This window comes from Lynx rufus, unplaced genomic scaffold (genome assembly GCF_022079265.1).
Source record: "Lynx rufus isolate CCGP_SWC_20201006 ecotype Redwood Valley unplaced genomic scaffold, mLynRuf1.p SCAF_9, whole genome shotgun sequence".
NCBI classification, from domain to species: Eukaryota; Metazoa; Chordata; class Mammalia; order Carnivora; family Felidae; genus Lynx; species Lynx rufus.
The window spans coordinates 108,179,954-108,202,375 of record NW_025814897.1 but is presented as its reverse complement, the minus strand read 5'-3'; the positions used below and the strand labels follow the sequence as shown (position 1 = coordinate 108,202,375).

The window sequence follows — 22,422 nt, the reverse complement described above, 5'->3', positions numbered from 1 at the left end:
TCCCTTTCCTGGAGGCGGATATGGAGCTGAAGGAGCCTGCGTTGCCCTCCCCACACACCCTTCTGGGAGAGCTGCAGGCCTGGCTGGAGACAGGAGGATGGCCAAAGTGGGTCCGAAGCCACTTTCCTGTCCCCACTGCTAGAGGCCTCTACTTCCATGGGGTGAATGAGACTGTGAGACTGTTGACCATTTCCTTCCCACACCCGGTTTCCTGGGCTCTTCCCTTGCAGGTGTCCCTGCAGCCTCGGGGGGGTAGGTGCTCCCTGTGGTGAGCAGTAAATTGGGGGCTCCCAAGTGAAGACCGCTTGAGTGGAGCATCCATCTAGAAGGCAGGCCTGGGACCACTGTGAGGGGAGACCCCTCTCCCTTTGCAGGGCACCCACTCTGCCACGGGGATGACGCTCACCCCCAGCTGCCCCAGAGGGGCCGGGTCCTGGACCCTCCCAACTTCCAGATCCTGTTGAGTGAGGGGAGACATGTTGGAAGCAGGTCGGCCCTGGGTCCTAGAAGACCGTGACCGCCTGGAAGGGCCAGGAGCAAGGCTGCTCTGAACGTGGGCAGAGGGACAGCTCTGACCACTTGGTGAACTGGAGGATACCCTAGCGGGGAGGAGGAGCCATCTCTCACCAGTCCTGGGTTCTCTCTTCTGGAAGCTTCTGGACACCAGCGGGTCCCAAGAATGCTGAGCAATGGTAAGGAAGTAGCTGGGGCTCAGCTGGGCAGCAGGCAGACAGGACGGAAAGTTCAGGGCAGGCTGGGACAACCTTGCCTTTGGGCATCTTAACAAACATGATCCCCACCCCTGTCCCCTTTGTCTTTGTGTGTGGGGAGGGGGGGATTCTTCACTGAGGGGTGGCCACAGGCAGAAAGCTAAAAGACACGATCCCCCCCCCTAAAGAGGCCCGAGGCTATGCTGACAAGACCAGGCCAGGGAGTGCTTCTGTCTCCCAAAGGTCTCGAGGCCTGAGGGCAGGCTGGGGGGGGTCGTAGCCAAGGTTGGGCTCTGGAGATCTGGGCCTGACTCTTGATTCGGTCCCTCCTAGCTGCCCGTCATGGGCAATCGGTTTCTCCAAGCCTTACTTTCCCATCTGTAAAATGGGGCATCTTCCTCGAAGGGCTCGGGAAGAGATGAGATGATGCCATGAGATGCCCAGGACGGTGCCTAGCCCACAACACAGGCAGGAAAGGGCAGATAGGCTGGCCTGGGAAAGGGCCAGCCCCCAGAGGAGCTCCCCAGAACTCTCCTCTGCCCCACCCCCACCTGTGGCTCTTCACTGGAGTCAGGGAGGGGCAGTCATTTGATCCTTTATTCACTCTTTTGTCGCCTCCCCCCCAGCGCCCCTCCTGCCAGGCTTTGTGTGGGGGCCGGGTCGGATCAGGGGGCAAGGGGACCACTCCAACCCTCTGGGAACTCATAGCTGGCAGGGTGGGAGACAGGTGCGTGGCCGTGGGTAAGGGTTTCACTATGGCCTCGGGCTGCACCCCTGGAAGGAGGCGGTTGCCCTGAGTCTGGAAAGCCGAAGAGGAGTTTGGTAGGTAGAGAAGGGGAGAGGCAGGATTGGTCCCGTGGCTGGAGTGTGCAGAGGGGTGACCGGGGGCCAGAGCTGCCCTTTGGGTACAACTGAGGAGTGAGACTTGTGTGGAGATCTCGGGGTAGTGCGATGAGTTTGGGACGTTTTGACCTTGGATGATGGTGGCCTCTAAGCTCGGTGGGGGGGGAGGGCTGCGGGGGGGGGAGGGGGGGAACAGTGGACAGCTGGGGGCCGTGAGCAGCGAGGAGGGGAGCACGGGGTAGACAGGGTCCTGCTGGTCCTTGATCCTTTTCGAAGTCACAAGGGAGGGTCCGGTGGGGTGCCCGGGGCCGCCCCTGGACCCTCTGGAGATGGTGGCCTTTGTCGTCCTGCCTTCTCTGAAGGAGAGAGGGTGCTTCTCCCAATGTCCCATTGCAGAATGCCCGGGAGCTTAAAAGTGTGTGGATTTCAGGACAGTGCGCCCCGGGGGGCTGCGTGTCGCTTTCATCATTGCCCTGTTCAGACATGAAAGACAAGAGGGGTGTGGCTCGTGCGTGCAGAGTGACCTCTGACCCCTGAACTCGGTCCCTCCTGAGGTCTCAGGAGGTACCACTGCCCTGCTCTTGGGGGCCCAGGAATGGGCACGTGCTGGGAAGTGGGGGGGGGGCAGTGACAGCCTGCCAGCCATCTAGGGGCTTTCGTGGTAGAATTTGGGGCCGGTGAGCACCCCTCCTCCCCCAGCAACGCCCATCACACCCTCGGCCCGTCCTTCTTAACAAACGACTACACTCTCCCTTCCCCTCGACGCCTCTGAAGGTGGCCCCGAGGGTGGCCCAGCCTCCGGCCCAGAGCAGGAGACAATTCCACACTGTCAGCCAGGAGCCCCGGCCCTTGGTCTCCGCTCTCCCAAAGATGTGCTGTTTGACTCTGGGCCAATCCCGTCCCTTTCTGTGCCTCTGCTTCTCTCTCTGCCCAGTGACGGGGTGGGGGCAGGGGGCAGGGGGGAAACGGAGAGGGCGGGCCCCGGGCCGAGCTCACTCACTGGTTCTGCACATCTTGAACCGTGTCGGGCAGCGGCAGGCTCTGTGTCTCGGGCAGCAACAATGCAGCCAAGCCGCTCAGCACCGGCACCGCCCCGTAGACCAGCAGCGGCAGTGAGCGGCCATGCGCACCCAGCAGCCGCACCAGAGGCCCCAGGATAGCTCCCGCGCGGGCTGCCATCTGGCCCAGGCCCACCGCTGTCATCCTGCAGTCCCAGAAACACCCGTGAGGGCCTCCCAGCCCGGCCCAGCCCCACTCTGTCCAGGGAGGCACAGTGGTTCAGGCGGGCGGGGGGGGGGGGGAGCGGAATGCACCTGCTCAGCCCTGAGACCACATGGGAGGGGGATGGCGGCGGGAACATCCGGGGCTGGGGAAGGCCACCCCCACCCTGCCCTCGCAGCCCAGGGTGACCCCTTCTTTGGGCCTGGGCGTAGCCTCACCTGAGCACGGTGGGGAAGAGCTCACCAGTGTAGATGCTGACGCAGGTGAAGGCGGCCCCCAGGCCCCCGAGCCCCAGCACGGCCAGGGATGAACGCAGGGCCCCCAACTCTGTGGACAGGGAAGGGGGTAGCGAGGTTGGTGGCGGGGCTCCGAGGTCAGATGGGGGCCGGACTTCTCCCTGACCTCCCAAATGTCTATGACTCCCCTCCCTCTGGGTGTCCCCCACAACGCACACACGCACCACATCCTAGGTGACACCGTGGTTCCGTTCGCTGCCCCGCAAACTGCTGCCCAACCCGATAACCCTGAGCCAGACCCTGGGAGTCCTCCTTGGCCCCCTGCTCCCTCCCCTCCCCCTGCATGACGCCACCCCCTCCACTCCATCCCTGTTCCTGCTGCCTGGGGCGGGCGTCACCATCTGTCCCAGATGCCCCAGCAGCCTCCTTCCCCACTGGGCCCCTGCTCTAGACCAGCACCCTCTGAGGAGGGGGCAGGGGCCCCTGTCCCTGGCTCAGCCCCCCGAGGTAGGGAAGCCTCTGGCCGCTCACCGTGGGGCACCAGCATATTGGCCAAGACGCAGAGCCCCGCCAGCACCAGGGACGCCACCTGAGTGGACCTGCGGCCCAGGCGGTTCAGCAGCAGCAGGGTGCCGATCTTGGCCGGGATGTCCACGACCCCAATGAGGACCTGGAGCAGGAAGATGTCGCTGCCGAGGGCCTGCAGATCTAGGGCCAGGCCATAGAAGGTGAAGCCGAAGGCGAACCTGCGGGGCGGGGCGGGGCGGGTGGGGTCAGGCTGGGGCGGGGGCTGCTCCTTTGCTGGTCGGTCCTCAGACCCGCCTCCAGCCTCCCCCTGCAGGCTCTGCATAGTGGAGGGCTGGTCTCTGTGCACCACCTGGCCCCAGGCCTCCCCCCTCCCCCAGTGCCACCCCCTAGGTAGGTTTGGCCAATGGGAGTCGCTGGTGAGGGGCTGGAGGTGCAGGGGGTGGGGTGGGGTGGGGGAGAGGCCAGGGTTTGCCTTCCTCCCTCCCTCTGGGCGTCCCGTGTCCTGTCCTGTGTCCTTGCTGGGTGAGACTGGCTCCCTGGGCTCTGATAATACTGGGTTGGGTGTGCCTTCTCGCCTGGCTTATTCTCGAATGGCCTCCTCGGCCTGCTGGGCAGCTCAGCTCTCCCAGCGCCTTTGCTGTGAATCTTTCTCCTTAGGGGTCTCTGCCATCCCCTCTCCCCAGCCTGACCCCACCTGGCCTTGGCTTCTCCCTTTGGGAGCCTGACTACTAGCAGGGGAGTGGGGGGGTGGGGTATGGAATGCTTCAGGCCTGGTCCTGGAGGCGGGAGCAAGAGGAGAGTCCGTAGAGGTCCCCTGCCTGGATGCCAGTCAGGGCCTGACCCCAGGTTCCCGGCTGCCCAAGGCAGGCCCGAGGCAGAGGCTGGGGCCCCGGGTGGGTGAAGGGGCCTCTACCAGCACAGAGTGGAGACACAGGTCCGGAGGCCCAGTCCGGGTGTGCAAAGCAGGGCAGCCGGGCTGGCAGGAGCCTGGCTCGCACTCAGCTCCTCCCGCATGGCTGACAGCAAGGCCTGCAGGGATGGGGTGGGGCGGGGCGGGAGGGGAGTCACTGTCAGCATTGGGAGCACCGGGCAGGTCCTCCTCCTTGAGACCCTCACCCTCCCAGGGGCCTGTGCAGGGGCAGGGAGAGGGTCTGAGGGCCGAGCCCTGGGGGAGCGCCCCGCCCCGCCCCGCCTCACCTCTGCAGTCAGTGTGTCCTCCGCTGCCCTCTTCCCGTTGATGGCAGCCACCTTCTGTAGCTCCCGCAGGCCCTGCTCCAGCTTGCCCTTGATGAGGAGCCATCGGGCAGACTCCGCCAGCCACCTGCAGGGGGTCAAGGGCGGAGGATGGGTGGGTGCGGCCTGTGGCCCCAGGCTGCGTGAGCCTTACTGCCCTTCTGTCTCCCTCTGCCCAGGGGGGTGGCCTCACTGGTGCCCATAGGCCCCAGGCTCAGGGACGCCACACCACCTGACGCCCTCCTTCCCCCGCAGGCCACCTTTTCTGCCTTTTTCCTTCTCTTCCTCGGACTGGGGTTGGGAGTCCATATCCTCCCCTTCCGGCCTCCCTCCCGACCCTGTGGCTCTTCCCTGGCCACCCCCCGCCCCCCCCCCCGGGAACCAGGCCTGGGTGAGCCTGTCTGCAGTGAGGACTGTAGTCTTGCAAGCCCGCCACAAGCCGCAAGCCCACTGGGGTCCCCCACCTCTCACCAGGGAGGCCAGGCACCTGCCCGATGTCACATCCGTGGCCTTCCTGTTCACCCCCGAGGCTGCGCCTTCCTGCCTGAGTTGGCTCCTCCCCAGCTTCCCACCCAACCGGCGGCTCAGGCCTGGGGCAGGGTCTTTGGTCCTGGCGTCGCCAGCCCCCTCCACCTGCACCCAGGAAGCCACCAAGTCCTGTCACCACCAGCAGCACCGCTTGTGCCTGACCCGCCCCCCTGCCCTTGTCTCGCCTGCGGCCCGGTCGCCCACGTCAGGACAACACTTGCTGTCTCCTGGATGCCAGCTGGCCCCACGCATCCCGGCTCCACACCCCGATGCCAGGGCCCAGCTCCTAACCCTAACCTTGCCCCCACACCCCTCGACATCGGCCCAGATCCCTTGCGCTGGCCCAGCCCACCGAGGCCCCAGTCACGCCCACCATTCCACCCTGGCTCCTGTCTCCAGGCCTCTGCTCGGGCAGGCCCCCCAGCCAGGCACGCTTTCCCCTGGGAGTAGCAGCCAGGCGTGGGGTCACCTGCTCCGCATGCACGGGGCCCGAGGGTCCTCCCGGGTTAGAACAGGGGAGAGAAGGGGGGCTCAAGGCATACTTTCGAGGTAGAGTTGACAAGATCCAGTGACCTGCTGGACTTAGGGTGGGGCGGGGAGGTCAGTGAGGGACAGGGAGGTGACGTGGTGTCTCTAACTCTGGGACCCGGCGGATGGGGGCTGCTATCCCCCCCACCCTTGCTGGGGAAGCCTTGGGAAAGAGCAGGTGCGAGAAGATGTTCACGTTTGTGAATCCGAGACATCAGTCATGGCGATGTCACACGGAGGGTTGGAAACGGGAGGCTGGAGTCTGGGGAGGGGCAGGTCTGGAGAGGGGATTCAGGGTTTGCAGCATGTGGCACAGGGGACACAGGTTAGGTCGCCTGGGAGAGGGCACCCCTCCTCCGATTCAGGGGCCAAGAACAGTGGGGGCAGAGCCGGGGCGCCAGGGCCGTCGTGGGTGAAGCCTGGTGGTCGGGGGGGTTCGAGGAGACGGGGAGGGGGGTGGGGCCGGCACAGGCAGACAACCCGTCATGGAGAGAAATGGGTTTTGAAGAGAAGCAGAGAAGCTGGTGGGAGTTCGCGGGCCATGGGCTCCCGCCCTCAGATGGTCCCCCTCTTATTCGTCAAGCCATCACGTGTGGGGTGTCTTGCCAGCTCCCCGCGGGGCAGTGCGCCTGTTTCGCTGTCGTCGGCCCCGCATCAGCCAGTGCCCTGCCCCTGGTGGGCACCCGGTAGCTGTTTGCCGAAGTCATGACGTGGTGGGTGACGCACGATTGTGGGCACGTGCACGGCACCTGGGTGGGCACGTCTGTCAGGAAGAGTGAGGCTCTCCCCCGTGAGCCAGCGTCAGCCTCGGAGAGCCAGGAAGGAGGCCCCGGAATCTGCACCGTTGACCCTTGCCCTCTACCCTCCAGCCTCCGCTCCGTTGGTCCCGGGGGTCAAACGGCCATCCCGGAAAGCCACCCGTCAGCTGGAATGGCTTCCTCTCAGAGCCAGTGCAGGAAGCGAGACTGTCTCCTGCTCTGCAGAGTGACTGCAAATTAGCTGCTCAGGGCTCCATTTTAAGAGCGTGTCTGCTCCAATCAGTGGGGTTTGGAGAGATCTGTGAAGTCAGCCCTCCTCCCGGTGCCAGTGCCCCGTCCTCCCCTGGGCTTCTGCCGGACTTCTTTCTGCAGGGGCCACGATGGCCAACCAAAAACCCAGAGTTGCTGGGTCTGTGTGTGAATGAGCCGGGCTCAGCCCTGTCCCAAAGGACATCCATTCATCCACTTACCCCTCCAGCCACCTGTTCAGCTCAGCTCAGCTCATTTCTTGCCCACCACCTATTATCTATTGTCTATTATTACCTGCTATCTATTATCTATCTACCTAGATAGATTATCCATCCACCCACCCATCCATCCATCCATCTATCCATCCGTTATATCTATCATATCTATAATCTATCTATCTATTTATCATCTATCTATATCATCCATCCATCCATCCATTCATCCATTGATCGATCGATCCATCCATCCATCCATTATATCTATCATATCTATTATCTATCTATCTATCTATCTATCTATTTATTTATCATCTATCTATATCATCCATCCATCCATCCATCGATCCATCCATCCATCCATACATCCATCCATCCATTATATCATATCTATCATCTATCATCTATCTATCTACCTATCATCTATCTATATCATCCATCCATCCATCCATTCATCCATCGATCAATCGATCCATCCATCCATCCATTATATCTATCATATCTATCTATCTATCATCTATCTATATCATCCATTCATCCATCCATCCATCCATCCATTCATCCATCGATCGATCGATCCATCCATCCATCCATTATATCTATCATATCTATCTATCTATCTATCTATCTATCTATCTATCTATCATCTATCTATATCATCCATCCATTCATCCATCCATCCATCCATTCATCCATCGATCGATTGATCCATCCATCCATCCATCCATCCATCCATTATATCTATCATATCTATCTATCTATCTATCTATCTATCATCTATCTATATCATCCATCCATTCATCCATCCATCCATCCATCCATTCATCCATCGATCGATCCATCCATCCATCCATCCATCCATTATATCTATCATATCTATCTATCTATCTATCTATCTATCATCTATCTATATCATCCATCCATCCATCGATCTATCTATCCATCCATCCATTCATCCATCGATCGATCCATCCATCCATCCATCCATTATATCTATCATATCTATCTATCTATCTATCTATTTATCATCTATCTATATCATCCATCCATTCATCCATCCATCCATCCATCCATCCATTATATCCATCATATCTATTATCTATCTATCTATCTATCTATCTATCTATCTATCTATCATCTATCTATATCATCCATCCATCCATCCATCTATCCATCCATCCATTCATCCATCGATCGATCCATCCATCCATCCATTATATCTATCATATCTATCATCTATCTATCTACCTACCTACCTATCTATCTATCTATCTATCATCTATCTATATCATCTATCTATCCATCCATCCATCCATCCACCCACCCATCCATCTATCCAGATATCCATCCAACAAATATTTCCCATACACCTACTATGTCCCGGAAGTTTGGCAAGAGCCATGCCTGATTTATTTCAGGGCAGCACAGACACTTCCTAACTTCTCTAATATGTCAGCCCTGTGTGGGGGGCTGGGGGTCCCCTCTGACCACTGGGTCTTGGTCCCTGCTCTTTAGTAAAATGTCAGTACATAAGGCTGACTGGGGCTGTGTCCTAGGAGCGGTGTGTGTGTGTGTTGTATTTGTGTCTCACCCCTCAGCCTGGCCTAGTGCCTCGGCTCAGAAAATGTGCCCAGAGGCACACATGCCAAGGCAAGCAAGGAGTCAAGAGGGAAAAGGCCTAGAGATGATGGGAAGGAAGAGGGGAGGGGGGAGGATGAGTGCAGGGGGAGGAGGCACCGGGAGGAACAAGGAAGGGAGAAGCGTCTCCGGCGCCGGAGCCCCAGGCCGGGGTGGGTGAGCACCGTGGGCCTGTGGCCGCCAGCTGTGCCGGGCCCGTGGCTCCCCTCCGGCTGGGCTCCCTTGGCCTCCTGCACCCCTGGTCCCTGCCCCCAGGGTGGAGGGTAGGCAGGGCCTTCTCTGAGGCGGGGGGACGGCACCCACCAGGAATACACAAAGCAGAGGAAGAAGGGGGCGGAGACCACCAGCTGCAGCAGGGCCCAGTCACGCACACCGTAGGCCACTGTGGCCATCAGGACCTGGCCGAAGCTGAAGCCCAGGGAGTTCAAAGTCATCACCAAGGCTCGGGCACGCGTGGACGTCCACTCCATCACTGCAAGGAGACCGCAAGGGTCAGCCTGGGAGCCCACACGAGCCTCCCTCGCCTGGCCCGGGTCAGGTGACCTACGGAGAGTGCAAGTGTTCATCATGACGCCCGCCACGGCCAAGGCCACCAGGAAGCGAAACAGGCAGTACACCGGGAAGGTGGGGGCGAAGGCGGCCGCCGTGCCCGACACGGCCATCTGAAGGTAGTTCCAGGTCAGCACCAGCCTGCGCCCAAACCTGCGGGCACACAAACGGGCAGGCGGTGGCCGGGTCCACGGGGCGCCACGGCACCGGCCATGGGGGTCTGAGCAGAGGTCACGGTGACTCTTGGGTCCAGATCCGAGTTATCCACCCCCGCCCACGAAAGGCTTGTAGGCCCAGGTGGCGGCCCCGGGCAGAGAACGAGCTCCCCGTCAGCAGGAGCGCTCAGCAACAGCTTTTAGCGGTTTTAGGCAGATTTTAGCGGTAAGTGTTTTGTAGGAGTGACGACCCTCTACAACCCCAGAAACAAAGGCCTAGAGCGCGTACAGGGCTTCCTCAGTGGCAGAGCCGGAAAGCATCAGGGGAGAGACACACGGAGATGGGAGCACAGAGGCGTGAGGGAAAAGGGGCTTCTAGAACTGGGGGGGGGGGGGGTACTCACCTGTCGGAGACTTGGCCAAACACGGCAGCTCCCACCAGGATCCCCGACAGGTAGATGGACTGGGCCATGGGCTTCAGGGCGTGGGAGTCGCACACAAGGTCCCACTGGCGGGAGAGGAGTGGGGAGCTGAGCCCGGACAAGCAGGGGTGGAGGCGTAGGATGGGAAGGCCTGAGGGAACCAGGTGTGGGTGGATGGCCCGGTGACCTCTAGGGTGGTGGGGCAGGGCTAAGCCTCCCCACATCACCCTCTGGTCCAGGGTCAAGTTCTCTCTGGCCTCATCTCTCCCCTGCCTCACCCGGTTTGCAACGCCAGCCGGAGTTGGCGTCACCTCCCGATTCCCCCGGGGCCGCTCCCTTCTAGAGAGAGGCCCCTTCCCCTGGCCGGGGTGGGGGGGCCCCTCCCACTCGCCCGCGTTTGCCTGATGCCTCCCCCCCGGGGTCTGAGAACTGGGGTCACGGTGGAGGGAGCTGCCTGTGTCACAGCTAATCAGCAGCAGCGGGGCTGGCCTGGCGGTCAGGGGCAGCACCCACTCTTCCACGAGCCAGGGGCCAGTGTCTGTCTGTAGGCTGGGTCCTGCCGCCCACTCCCCTGTAGGGCAGGTGCGGGAGGAGGGCACCGGTGGCGGGTGAGGAGGCTTGCAGAGGGCAGGTCCCTCCCAGGACTGGGCCGTGCTGAGTCCAGTCAAGTGTGAGCTCTGCCCTCGGCCTCTAAAGTGCCAGGACTTGGGGAGGGTGTCAGGGGAGGCCCTTACCTTGGCCACGATGGTGGAGGTGAAGGTGCTGCGGTCGTAGACCCAGCCGTCCACGCACGGCTCCGTGGCGGCCTCGCTCCAGTTGGTGGCCGTGCCGTTGGGGTCCAGGAGCTGCCACTGGGGTTGGCGGAAGCGGCGACAGCGGTGGGGCTCGTTGTTGGGGCCCGGGGGGATGGAGACGGTCAGGAGGTCCTTGGGGCCCAGGGCCCCGGGGACACCGGCCTGGGCGGTGCTGTTGTCCAGGAGGGGCACCCAGCAGCGGTGGTTGGGCACGGCGGCCGAGAAGTTCTCCATCATGCTCTGAGTGGTCAGCCACATGATAGGGACCACCAGAGCCACCATCTGGAGAACCTGGAACCTGCCCAGGCCGCCCACTTGGTCCAGGAGCTCAGAAAACGCCATGGAGCCCGCCGAGGGGGCCCAGGGGAGGTGCCCACTTCACAGAAGCTGGCCCAGGGCAAAGGGGCCAAGGCCGGCCACCTGCTTCCCCCACAGCAGCACCCGCTTTGTCAGCTGAGAAGCCTGGAGCATGGCAGTGGCCTCCGGCTTCGCTCCCCCTGGGCCAGGACTCTCCGGGCGCCCGCCCAGCAAATGTCACTCAGGGTGCCTCCGACTCGGACCAGGGGTTGCTAGGTGTGACCCCTGAGCCACCAGCATCCTTCCGGAGACGTAGCTGGCCCTGGACCTCCAGGAGGAGCTGAGTAAAGGAAGCGGGGAAAGTGGAGACTGAAGTCACCCAGACTGGAATAAAACACTGACCAGGTGACCCTTACGGAATAGGCGTTAAGGCTTGGTTGAAGTTTAACCCAACTGTGACGTAGGCTGCTGCCTGCCCTCCACACCCCTGCCTGCCTCAAAGGGCAGGGACTTTACTGATCCTGGGACTGGCAGGAGCTAGAGCGACATCCTGTGAGCTGCTGAGACCTGTGTGTGTGTGTGTGTGTGTGTGTCCCAAGTTATGGGCAGCCATCTGAACCCACACCTCCCAGCCTGTGTGGCCCAGCACCCCCCCGTCATCTGCTGCCATTGATGCGCCCAAGCTGCTTCTGCTGTCACCCTCTCCGAGCCCTCGCAAGGTCTCCCCAACGTCACCAGACACGTGTGTATGATGTGTGGGAACAATGACAGTGACCTAACCGTTTCTTCTGTGCTTTGGGGCACGAGGCCACCCATTTTAGGGGTAACTCCCTCCCCATTGCCTTTTGTCTCGCCCACTCTCCCCCTGCCCATCCACTGGCCTCTGTGCCCCCCACCCCGAGCACGCCCTGTGCCAGCTCCGTGGGCTCCTAGCCTTGCTCGTGCTCCCAGCCTGGAATGCCACATCCTGAACGTACCACAAGGGCCTTCTCCTCCAGGGAGCTCTGCTTGCTTATTCTTGCCTCCCTCCTGGGCCCTAAGTTAGTAGTAGAGCCCCATCTGGCCTGCACCCTCTCATTATTGTCCAACTGGTCTCATGTCCAGCCAGTTGCCGGGGGGCAGGAACCCTTCTTTGGAGCATCTTTGGGACCAGCACGGGTTTGGACAGCTAATGCAGCCTCCGTAAAGACTTGCTCCCGCTGGTTTTAAAGGCAGCTTCTCAGGGGCGCCTGGGTGGCTCAGCCGGTGAAGCGTCCCGACTTCGGCTCAGGTCGCGATCTCACAGTTGGTGAGTTCGAGCCCCGCGTCGGGCTCTGTGCTGACAGCTCGGAGCCTGGAGCCTGCTTCGGATTCCGTGTCTCCTTCTCTCTCTGCCCCTCTCCCGCTCATACTCTGCCTCTCTGTCTCTCTCTCAAAAATACATAAACATTAAAAAAAAAAAAAGCAGCTTCTGTTTCTTTTGATTATAAAATTAACGTACATGCCTTTCAAAAGTTTCAGAACGTATTGACAGGTGCGAAGAAAGCAAAGATCCCTCCTAAACTCACCAACTGGTGATCACCACTGTTGATGCTTGGTGTAAATACTTCCAGAGTCTTGCGTTTTGTGCCGCCTCCTCTGTTCAGATATCTCCTTCCTCCTCCACCCTCTGGCAAAAAGATGCCCTTTCTCCTTATTTCACTAAAGAAACAGAAGTCAGGAGAAGCCAGCGGTCTCATCCTCCCACCCGCCTCGGTGGCCCCGCATCCTGCCTTTCCTCGTGCCAGCCCGATGGCCCACGCGCTCGCACTCATCCTGCCCCCCTCGCCGTGCGCCCTGCGGCCCACCTCTCCACCTGCTCAAAGCCTCTTTGGCAACTGCCTTCCCCTCCCGACCGGATAGTTCCCACCAATGTACGAATACGCCATTTTCCGGGGCGCCTGCCTGGCTCCGTCGGAGGAGTATGTGACTCTTGATCTCGGCCTCGTGAGTTTGAGCCCCACGTTGGGGGTAGAGGTTGCTTAAAAAAAGAAATTAACAGTTAACCACCCCCCCCATCTGCCACTCTCCCTCCTATCCTCAGAAAAGCCCCCTCCCTTTTAATGCCTGTCTTTGGCCCCCACCTCTTTTCCTGCTACTCTTTAGGTACAAGACCCCAAAAGCATTATTGCCATTCGCCTCCAGTTCCTCCTTCTTTTTTGGATTGATTCCCATCAAGTTTTTGTCCCTGTCACGCCCTGGTCCCCAGTGACCCTGCTGCGGCTGCGTTCGGTGACATTTTCAGGGCTCCTCTTACTTGAGCCATCTCAGCCGCTGGCCCTTCTCCCTCTGGGCCGCCACTCTCCCCACACGCTTCTGTCTCCTTTGCTGGCCCCTTCTCTTCTCCCCACACTCTGTGTCCTTGTTCCTCTTCTTAAAAATTTTTTTAACATTTGTTTTTGAGAGACAGAGCGTGAGCAGGGGAGGGGCAGAGAGAGAGGGAGACGCAGAATCCGAAGCAGGCTCCAGGCTCCGAGGTGTCACCACAGAGCCCGACGCGAGGCTCGAACTCACAAACCGCCAGGTCATGACCTGAGCCGAAGTCGGACGCTTAACCGACTGAGCCACGCAGGGGCCCCTTCAAGGGCTTCTTTAATCCCACCACCCAAGCGTGGGGGCCCGTTGGAACACCTTCCTAGGCCCCAGGTGGTGCCACTTCCTGCCCGGGGACCATGGCTACAGACTGCAGGGGGCCCTGGGAAGACTTCCAGAAGCCTCCATAGGGTAAGGATTCTTACCAGAGTCAGCTCTCCCGGATCTCTGCAGAGCCCTGTTGAAAAGGAACGTAAAATTTCACACTGTCCCTTCCTTTCTAAATCCAGACTCTCGTGAATTCCCGTCGGTTGTGGAGCCTTCCCCTCCCAGGGACAGCTATGGCCTTCTTGTTGGACAAGAGACTTGTCCAGTCTCCTGTGCTGAGCACTTGGCCTCACTTCCCGTCTACAAGGGAGGGGCATGCGGGTTATCGGTTCTTGCACAGGCAGACAGCTCAACCATCGGGCCGGGAGCCCCAAAACATGGTGGGACAGAAGTGTGGGTTGCACCCCCTTTGCAGCTAGGGTCCCCCGCGTCTGGTGCCAGCTCTCGGGGCACGTGTCTAAGACCTCTGTCTTTTGGCCATCTTTGGGAGTGGCTCTGGGTCTTGGGAGGGCGGTACCCTTTGCACACTGTCTGTGGAGCACCTCTCACATCCCTGGAGCGGGTCGATGGCGCCGGGAACGTGTACCGTTTGTCGCCACTGCAACTTAACAAGGTATTCGAGAGGACTAAAAAGGAGCTCCGTGGCCAGAGATTGGTCAGATTGGAGGCTGGTGTTCCGAGCCTGGGAGGAACTTTCGACAAGGCCTTCCCCCCACAGCTTAAATGAAACTATGTACCCAGAGAGAAAGAAAAGCGTTTCCAAAGACAAACAGCGCTAAATTTAGAACATAGGAATCCTTTGATTTCCATCTCAGCCCAAGATCTTCTGCCCGATAAAAAAGGGAAGCAGACTGAAGACTATGTCGCTGGGTGGGTGGGTCGGCCCCTTGATGTCATTAGGGCTGAGAGGCACTTCGAGTCCAGGACCGGGGAGCTCACCTGGGGAGCGACCTTTCACAGCAGAAAGATGAGGTTTCAAATGGAGCCCTCGGTCTCCCATTTTTGGGGGCCCAAGAGGAGCATCCAACAAAAATGGGTGGTTTAGATCACGGCGGTGGGCGAAGAGAGGGTCACAGAGCGGAGGGCGCGGCAACTGGGCAGAAGACAGAGGGGGGGTGGTGTCGCGGGAAGGCTTGTCGTGCCCCGAGCCCGCCTTGGTGAGTTTCAGGCGTCAGTAGCCTGCGGACGGTCCGCAAACGGGCACCGGCCAAAGCTGTTCGCCGACGTGGGTTTTTTTCTTGGACCCGGGGATGCGGTGTGGACATCTTTCTGGCCGGATGGCTTGGCAGGTTTTTTTTTTTTTTGCGATTCCTCCCAACCCCCGATGTCCTGTGGTGACAGCAGCTGCCTCTGGTCCCAGGCCAGGCAGGAGAAAGGGCAGGCAGGACTGCTAACCGTCAGTGACTCAGCAAATTCCCCAGGCGGCTAAATTCCCCAGGCCGAATCCAGGCGGGCGGCTGGAGGAGGAGGCGGCAGCCAGAACCCGCTGGGTTTGCTCATGCCTCCGGGGTCCCCAGAGTTTCGTTTTCATGTGGCCTCTGAGCCTCCACTCTCAAGCTTCTTCCCTTCCCTCGCCTCCACGGGCTGGATTCTTTAAGACAGGGTGGCTATCCCGGGACAACACTCTGGGTCGGTCCCTTTGAGGATGTCTGCTAGCCTCCAGCTTGTCCCCTTTGCCCAAAGCCTTCGCTGATACCCTGGTGCTTCAGAGCCAAGGCCAAGCCACCTGGAGCCCTCCCCCCCCCACCCCCACCCCCATCATCAGAGCCCTCGCTTAGCTGCCTCTTTCACGTGGCCTGGGCCCGGTCCCCACTGAACACGCCTCGTTCCAGAAATGCCCCGCACCCTCTCTTCCCTTGTTTGCTGGTTCTTCTGTCCAAGAGCCACTGCCACCAACCCCACCAGCCCGAGCCCACGCCTCCCTCCAAGCTTCTCCCCTCCTGCCCCTGCACAGCTCCGTGATAGCCCTGCCCCTGCCGTGGTCTCGAGCTTTTCTGTCTGTCAGATAACGGGTTACATGCCTCCTAAGGGCCGGGTCTGAGTCATCGTGTCTAGGAAAGTGCCTAGAACGGGAACGGGCGTGCAGATCAGAGCCCAGGGCAGGGCAGGGCAGGGGCCACGCGGTCTCCGTGGACTTGGCTTGATGAGCTTCTAGTTCGCCACCTGGGGAAAGAGCATCATGGACCCCCCCCCCCCGCCCCCAACCTCACAGGGTCGTTTCCAGGACAAGAAGTCGTGGTTCTCAGAGGGTCCTCACCTTCTCCAGAGACCCCCCCCCAGCGCACACGGCGGTGCTTAGAGTTCCAGCTTCTCCAGAACGTCTGAGGATCCGGTCTCTGGCTTGTGTTAACTTGTTCCAAAATGCTATCCTGGGCAGTTCTGAAAGGCTGGAGCTTTCCTTGCTGGACAAACACAGCGGCCCCTCTCCTCCTCGTCGCCAGCAAGATGTGCCCCAAATGTGGCCACGGGCTCAACTCAGAACTCCCCCCAGCACAGCTGAGAGACGCCTCGGCGTTCCATGACGATGTCGCTTGTGGGGATGACACCCGATGGTCGCTGAGTCTTTACTATGTGTCGCACACGGTCCTACGTTCTCTCCCTGCGTTAACTCGTTTAATCCTTCGCACAACCCTTCCAATTCGGTATTCCAGTCTTACATCCATTTTTACAGATGTGGAAACTGAGGCTCAGAGAGGTGAGTCTAGGCCACCCAGGTACTCTGTGGCAGAATCGGGACTCCAACCCAGGTCCGTCCAGCCCCAGCAGCTATGCTTTCGACTCTATTTATTTATTTTGAGGCGCGAGGGAGGGGAAGAGAGAGAGCGCGGGCAGAGAGCATCCCAAGCAGGCTCCATGCTATCAGCCAAACGCCCGACTCGGGGCTCGAACTCTCACACCGTGAGATCGTGACCTGGGCTGAAACCAAGAGCCAGTGGCTCAAGTGGCTGAGCCACCCCGGCGCCCCCGCTATGTTTCCAACTCCTGAGGTTGGCCGAAGGCTGGAGGGTAGCAGAGGAGAATGCTGGGAAGCCACTGAAAACTCCATGGCAAGCGTCCCAGCCTCGGCGCCCCTGTCCCTCTCACGGGGGCCCCGCTCCCCTCCGATGAGCGGCCTTTCCCTCCTGTCCTCTTCTCCCTGAGCGCCAGGGTCCCCGTCTCCTAGCTCAGCACCTCCCTAGGGGACCCCCTCCTCAGTCCCTGTCAACCACCCTCCCCCCACACTGGCCCCCTCACCGGGGACCAGGAAAAAGATCCCTTTTCTTTTCTGTGCTGCCGTCTCAGCCTCCCGTCCCACTGGACCAGATTTTAGCTTTACTTTCATCTTGCCAAAAAGCTCAGTAAGCAGTTTCCTCGGACAGAAACGGGGCCTTCCCCAAGCCGACTTCCAGAGCCACCCCCAGAACAGCCCGCGTCTCCCCCCCCCCCCCCACGGCTTGCCGCACCACGAGGGACCTGCCTCGTACCCAGCTGGCCCTCGTCCACAGAAGCCCTGCCTCCTGTCCCTTGCCTCGGAGGCCCAGGAGCCCCCCTGGCGCAGGAACCCCCTGGCCCATTGAACAAATGCGCTCTAAATAGGTCAAGGAGAGCGCTGGGCAGCCTTCCTTTCACGTGCCTGGCGGAGCGGGCAAATCTGGCCTTCCTTCGCCAAAGGGACTTCGCTCTCCTTGCTGCGTCAAAAAGATATTTCGTGTTAAAATTCAACAGAGAGATGTTAACCAGCCGTCGGAATAAGGCTCGTCAGAGCGCGGGCTGCTCGGACGGGCTGAACTTTGCCTCGCTCTGCGGAGGGTCTCACCCACCGCTGGCAGCCACCGGCTGGCACATTTTAACAAGGCCGGGTGCAAACACCGCCTCCCCCCCTCCTGCCCCCACCAGTGCCCGGAGCCCTGCCTCGGGGGGGGCCCCAGAGCTCAGGATTCCAGCATCTTTCCTGAAGAAGTCAGAAGCCGCCTTAGCTGCATTTTAGGAACACCGAATCCTCTAGCGGGGCCCCGACCCTGTTGGGTTTTGCGAGTTGCAGCCTAATGTTAGGAGGAATCATTTTAGGCGGATGCCAGGACCAGCTGGGGGGAGGGCACGGGAAGGTGTCCCGCGGATTTTGGCAAAATCCCTCTCGTTTGGCCGGAAAGCACAGCGGCGGGGTTTGGCCGGCAGCGGGCAAGCACACTGGGCGATCGGGAGTTTTCTTTTCTGCCTCTGGGGACGGGAAGCGCACAGCCTGCCATCAGAGTAGCCAGCGCCAGCCGTGTTTTCAACAAACCCACGAACTCTCCCCAAACGAGAGGCAGTTAGGCACACAGCCTCTGGAACAGGCCGCCTGGATTTCGATTCCTGTTCTGCCCGGGCTGTGTGGCCTTGGGAAAGGAGTTGAACCTCTCTGTGCCTCTGTAAAATGGGGGCGAGAGTGGTTCTGACCTCACAAAGCTCAGGACAAAGCGAGTTGGCGCGGATCACCTGTAACAGTCCCCAGCAGGCGTTATTAATATCCTTTTTTTTTTTTTTTTTCCTGGCAGTGAGGACTCGGGGAGACACCTGGGCTCCCCTGGAAGCTGACCTGAGAAGGGTTCATGGGCAGCCGGGGTTGGCCCCGAGTCAGATCAAGCGGGGATAGATGCTGGTTGAAGGACGGGCCCCGACACACCGTGGAGTGACGCTGCTGTAAATCTGGGTCAAAATGTGATTCATCTTTTCACATACGGCTGATATCTGCTTGGCCGCTTTAACGAGGAGCTCTTACTTTTCGAGAAGGAACACCTGTGTGGATGTGAGGGCGGCTGGACCTTCGGGCTCACTCCGCGTCCAAGCTGTTTGAACAAAAGGCAGGAGGGGGCGGGGGAGGGAAGGTCGGGCCTGCGGGCTCCTGGTTACTTCGCGTCCCCTTTGGCGTCTCTGTCTGCCACGGGGCTTGCGACTCTTCCTCTGTGGCTCTACTCGAGGGCTCTGTAGCCTGGAAACCTCAGGTCAGTCTCCAGCCTTTCTCTGCACACGCTCGCACACACGTATGCACCGTTGGCCTCAGCTGGTGAGGGTTGAGGAGACGGAGGCCGTGTTTGGCCCGCAGCGATGAGAACACCCTGGCCTGGGTGGGACTGGCCAAACCTCCTGCTCAACCTCCGAGCACGGAGACGACTCCCCAGCTGGTATCGTCTGAGTCTGCGCATAATCAAGAAATGCCACTGATCACCGTACGCCCTTGAGAATTCTCTGGGCCAGGCAGAAACCTCGGAGCCGGCCTTTGGACGAGAATCAGGTGGCCGGCCTCCGGAATAAAGCTTATCCTCCTTTCCAGTCGAAGCCCTTCTCTGGAGTATTGGCCTTTCGAGCCACGAGCAACGGCAGCCAAACTTGGGTTTTGGTAACGGGAGGAGGGGGCGCCCTGGCGGTGTGGCGCCTTGGGGCTGCAGTACTACCTCTGTCCCCTACTTCTGCTTCTCTCGTGGCTCCGGTCTCGCTGCACATCTCTTTCCTCCACACACAGTGGAGAGCACGGCGGCCAATGCCCCCAAATGTCAATCTTTGCTGCTTCACTCCCAGAGAAGGGCCGATTGATTGATTTTCTTTCTTCATTTTGGCTAGAGACACCCTGGGAGGGGGTTCTGGGGGGCCCAGTGAGGGCACGTGCCGCCTCCTGGACCCAAAGAACACAGTGCCTCCCAGTGATGCCATGGGGGGCACGAGGGACACGGGCAGGGAACCCGATCTCATGTCTGTGCCCGGAGGGGGAGTGGAAGAGGGTATTTGTGGGTGGGTGGGGGGTCCCTGGAGACTTGGCCACCCGCTAACCTTGGGGGGGGGGGGACAGGGCTCTAGACTTTCAGCAGGTGGAGGCAAAGGGAACACTGGAATGTTCTCTTTGGCCTCTTCGTGCTGTCTCTGCTCCCATTCATTCATTCACTCATTCATTCATCCAACAAACAGTAATTTACAAAAATACCTTGAGTCAGGCCCTGGAGCAAACTTCTGGAGACTTCTGAGAATAGATCAAAAGCGTTCCCGCCTGTGAGGTATAGGGAGGGGGGAGGCGGAGGCCCAATGTCAGCACACCCACCAACCGCTAACCCTATGAGGACAGATTCTACGAGGATAATGAAGGAAATCGGGAAGGCACCGGAGTAACAGGGAGGGGTGGGAAGGGCCACTCAGCTAGCAGGGGGGACGGCCTCCCTGAGGAGGGACGAGTACTCACACCTCGGCTGCGAAGGGGCCAGGGGTTAAAGGCAGAGCAGAGCAGGAGGGGAACAACGTGCGTGAGGTCCCCGTGGTGGGCAAGGACCTGCCAAGTTCATGGTGCCGTGAGCCAAGTGAGCGAGAGGGAAGCTGGCGGGGGGGTGAGGAGGGTCCTAGGGGTCTCGTGAGAACCCACGGAGGGTGGGGATCCCCTGGAGGGTTTCCTGTAAGGCATTGGCACGAGCCCTGGGGAGCACACGGCGGATGGTGTGTGCGGAGGGGCGGGGCCACGAGTGGCAGCAGGGGCCAGTGAGGAGCTCCTGGGGTCCCCACGGGAGAGGTGACAACGGCTTGGGTGGGGGCGAAGGTGAGGACAGACACGGATCGATGGGAGGTACATTTTGGAGAGGGAGGCAGTGGGACTTGGCGACCAGTTGGTGACCGAGGGAGGCTTTAAGCACAGCTCCCAGCTTTCTGGCTTCACCACCGACTGGATATCGGGCCATCTAGGGTCTGGGGGAAGGTCACAACGTCACTGTGGGCCGTGTTGAGGTCCCGACACCAGGGAGGCGGCCCAGGCGGCTGGGGGAAGGGTCCCGCTCACCACACAGATGGCCCCAGTCCTGGGAAGGCTGGCCGGAGGGGCCTGGGAAGGTCCGGGTGACCGCTCTGGCCACGGTGTCCTCATGTGCCTCCTGACGCAGCTGGGAGGGGAGAGTGGTTTGGCTCCTCTAGACACACCTGGTGTGGCCCAGATGCTGTGTTCTAAACAAGAGAGCCAACGTTGAGTATTTTGGAGATTTCACAGAAAAATCGTGACTTGAGAACACTTGGGAAGTTTGGCAATCCTGGGCTCAAAGCTTCTGGGCGACGCTCTCTGGGCCCTGAGTGGCCTCGTCGCCCCCCGCCCCTGCCCCCCTGGGACTGAGCCCTATCCTGCGCCTGCCCACCGGACTCTCCCCTCCACCGCCTGGTCTCCCCAGATGACTCTGCCCTGGGGGAAAAGGTGTCACCCATGCGGGTAAATCCCCACCAGGTGGCCGAGCAGAAAAACCTCGGTCTTCCTCGGTTCCTCCCGTCTCTCAAGTTCCATCCTGACCTTTCAGCAAATCCAAGGGGCTCCGTCCAAACCCCGCCCTCCCTGCCGCCACTTCTCCGCACAGGGTGCCGCCGGCACCCTGGGGACACAACAGCGCCGGACGGGGCTCCCCGCCCCCAGCCCCGCGGCCCTGTCCCCCCTTCTCCGCTCCCAGGCAGGGCCATCCTTCGGAATCTCCATCAGGTCACGTCAGCCCAAACCTTGCAGGCCCCTTCTCGCCCGGCATCCGGGGGCAACACTTCCCACCACGGGCTGGGCCACCAGCCCCGGAAAGACCGGCCCCGTCACTTGTGTGACCGCAGAGCCACCCGGCACCTCGCACTCACGGCCCCGGGGCTGCAACGGCCTCTGGCCACGCACGTGTGGCCTTCGGGCCTGGGCTGGGAGCTGTCTCCCTACAGATAACGCGCCTTCTAGGCTTTCTTTCAAGCTTAATAAACGTGCAAGGGAGTGAAATGCCGCCGCGCCATCTCCGTAATCAGGAGAAATGAGCACACCCATCACCCCAGAGTCCGTGTGTCGCCACTGACTTCGAAATCCCTCCTTCCCTCCCCCACCCTTGGCTTGAGCACCCGCAGATCGGCTTTCTGGGCCCCCGGCTTAGCCTGCGTTTTCTAGCACTTCTCATACATATATTTTACACGAATTGTAAGTCGTTGCATAGACACACTGAAATCTGTCTGCCCACCCGTTGATTGACGTTTGGGTGGTTTCCAGCTCCCGGAAGTTGCAAATAGAGCCGCGAGGACCGTTCACGTGCAAGTCCCCGTACGGGCTCAGTCTCCCATCTCTTCTGGGAAATATTTAGAAGCGGAGCAGTTGGGTGGCACGGCTGGCGTGCGTGTTAATTTTTTAAGAAGCTGCCACCCTGTTTTCCAAAGTGGCCGGACCATTTTACATTCCCACAGTCGCCCCACAATCTCCTCAACACCCGGTCTTTTCAATCTTTGCCATTCTGGGTATGTGGTGGCATCTGTGTGGTTCACGTTTGCCGATGTGACGCCTCTTTGCACACGCTTGCTTGCCGTCCGTGTATTCTCTCCGGTGAAGCATCTGTTCAAACCTTTTGCCTGTTGAAAAAAACTTTGTTATCGAGAGACAGAGAGAGACAGAGCATGAGCAGGGGAGGGGCAGAGAGAGGAGGAGACACAGAATCCGGAGCAGGCTCCAGGCTCCGAGCTGTCAGCACAGAGCCCGACGTGGGGCTCGAACTCGAGAGATCGTGACCTGAGTCGAAGTCGGAAGCCTAACCGACTGAGCCACCCAGGCGCCCCTTGCCTGTTTTAAAATTGGATTATCCTTTATATTACTTAAAAAATGTTCTTCGGGGCGCCTGGGTGGCGCAGTCGGTTAAGCGTCCGACTTCAGCCAGGTCACGATCTCGCGGTCCGTGAGTTCAAGCCCCGCGTCAGGCTCTGGGCTGATGGCTTGGAGCCTGGAGCCTGTTTCCGATTCTGTGTCTCCCTCTCTCTCTGCCCCTCCCCCATTCATGCTCTGTCTCTCTCTGTCCCCCCAAAAAAAAAAAAAAAGTTGAAAAAAAAAATGTTCTTCCCAACGTTTATTATTTATCTTTTTTTTTAGAGAGAGAGAGAG

At 60.0% G+C, this 22,422-nt stretch overlaps 1 protein-coding gene across 3 annotated transcripts; it reads right to left on the bottom strand.

Moving 5' to 3' along the window:
• Positions 1–1,962: 1,962 nt before the first annotated feature.
• SLC22A12 (solute carrier family 22 member 12) lies at positions 1,963–10,949 on the bottom strand. 3 transcript variants are annotated; one of them, XM_047072372.1, is made up of 10 exons: positions 10,548–10,949; positions 9,796–9,899; positions 9,235–9,389; positions 8,991–9,159; positions 4,736–4,859; positions 4,452–4,567; positions 3,542–3,756; positions 2,993–3,101; positions 2,554–2,757; positions 1,963–2,026 (listed from the first exon to the last, which is right to left on the bottom strand). In XM_047072372.1, the coding sequence occupies exons 1-10, from the start codon at positions 10,947–10,949 to the stop codon at positions 1,963–1,965; spliced, it is 1,662 nt and encodes a 553-aa protein (XP_046928328.1). The 3 variants fall into 3 exon arrangements, with proteins under 3 accessions (XP_046928328.1, XP_046928329.1, XP_046928330.1); XM_047072373.1 differs by having other exon boundaries at positions 9,337–9,389; XM_047072374.1 differs by lacking the exons at positions 8,991–9,159; positions 9,235–9,389.
• Between the last annotated feature and the right edge of the window lie 11,473 nt (positions 10,950–22,422).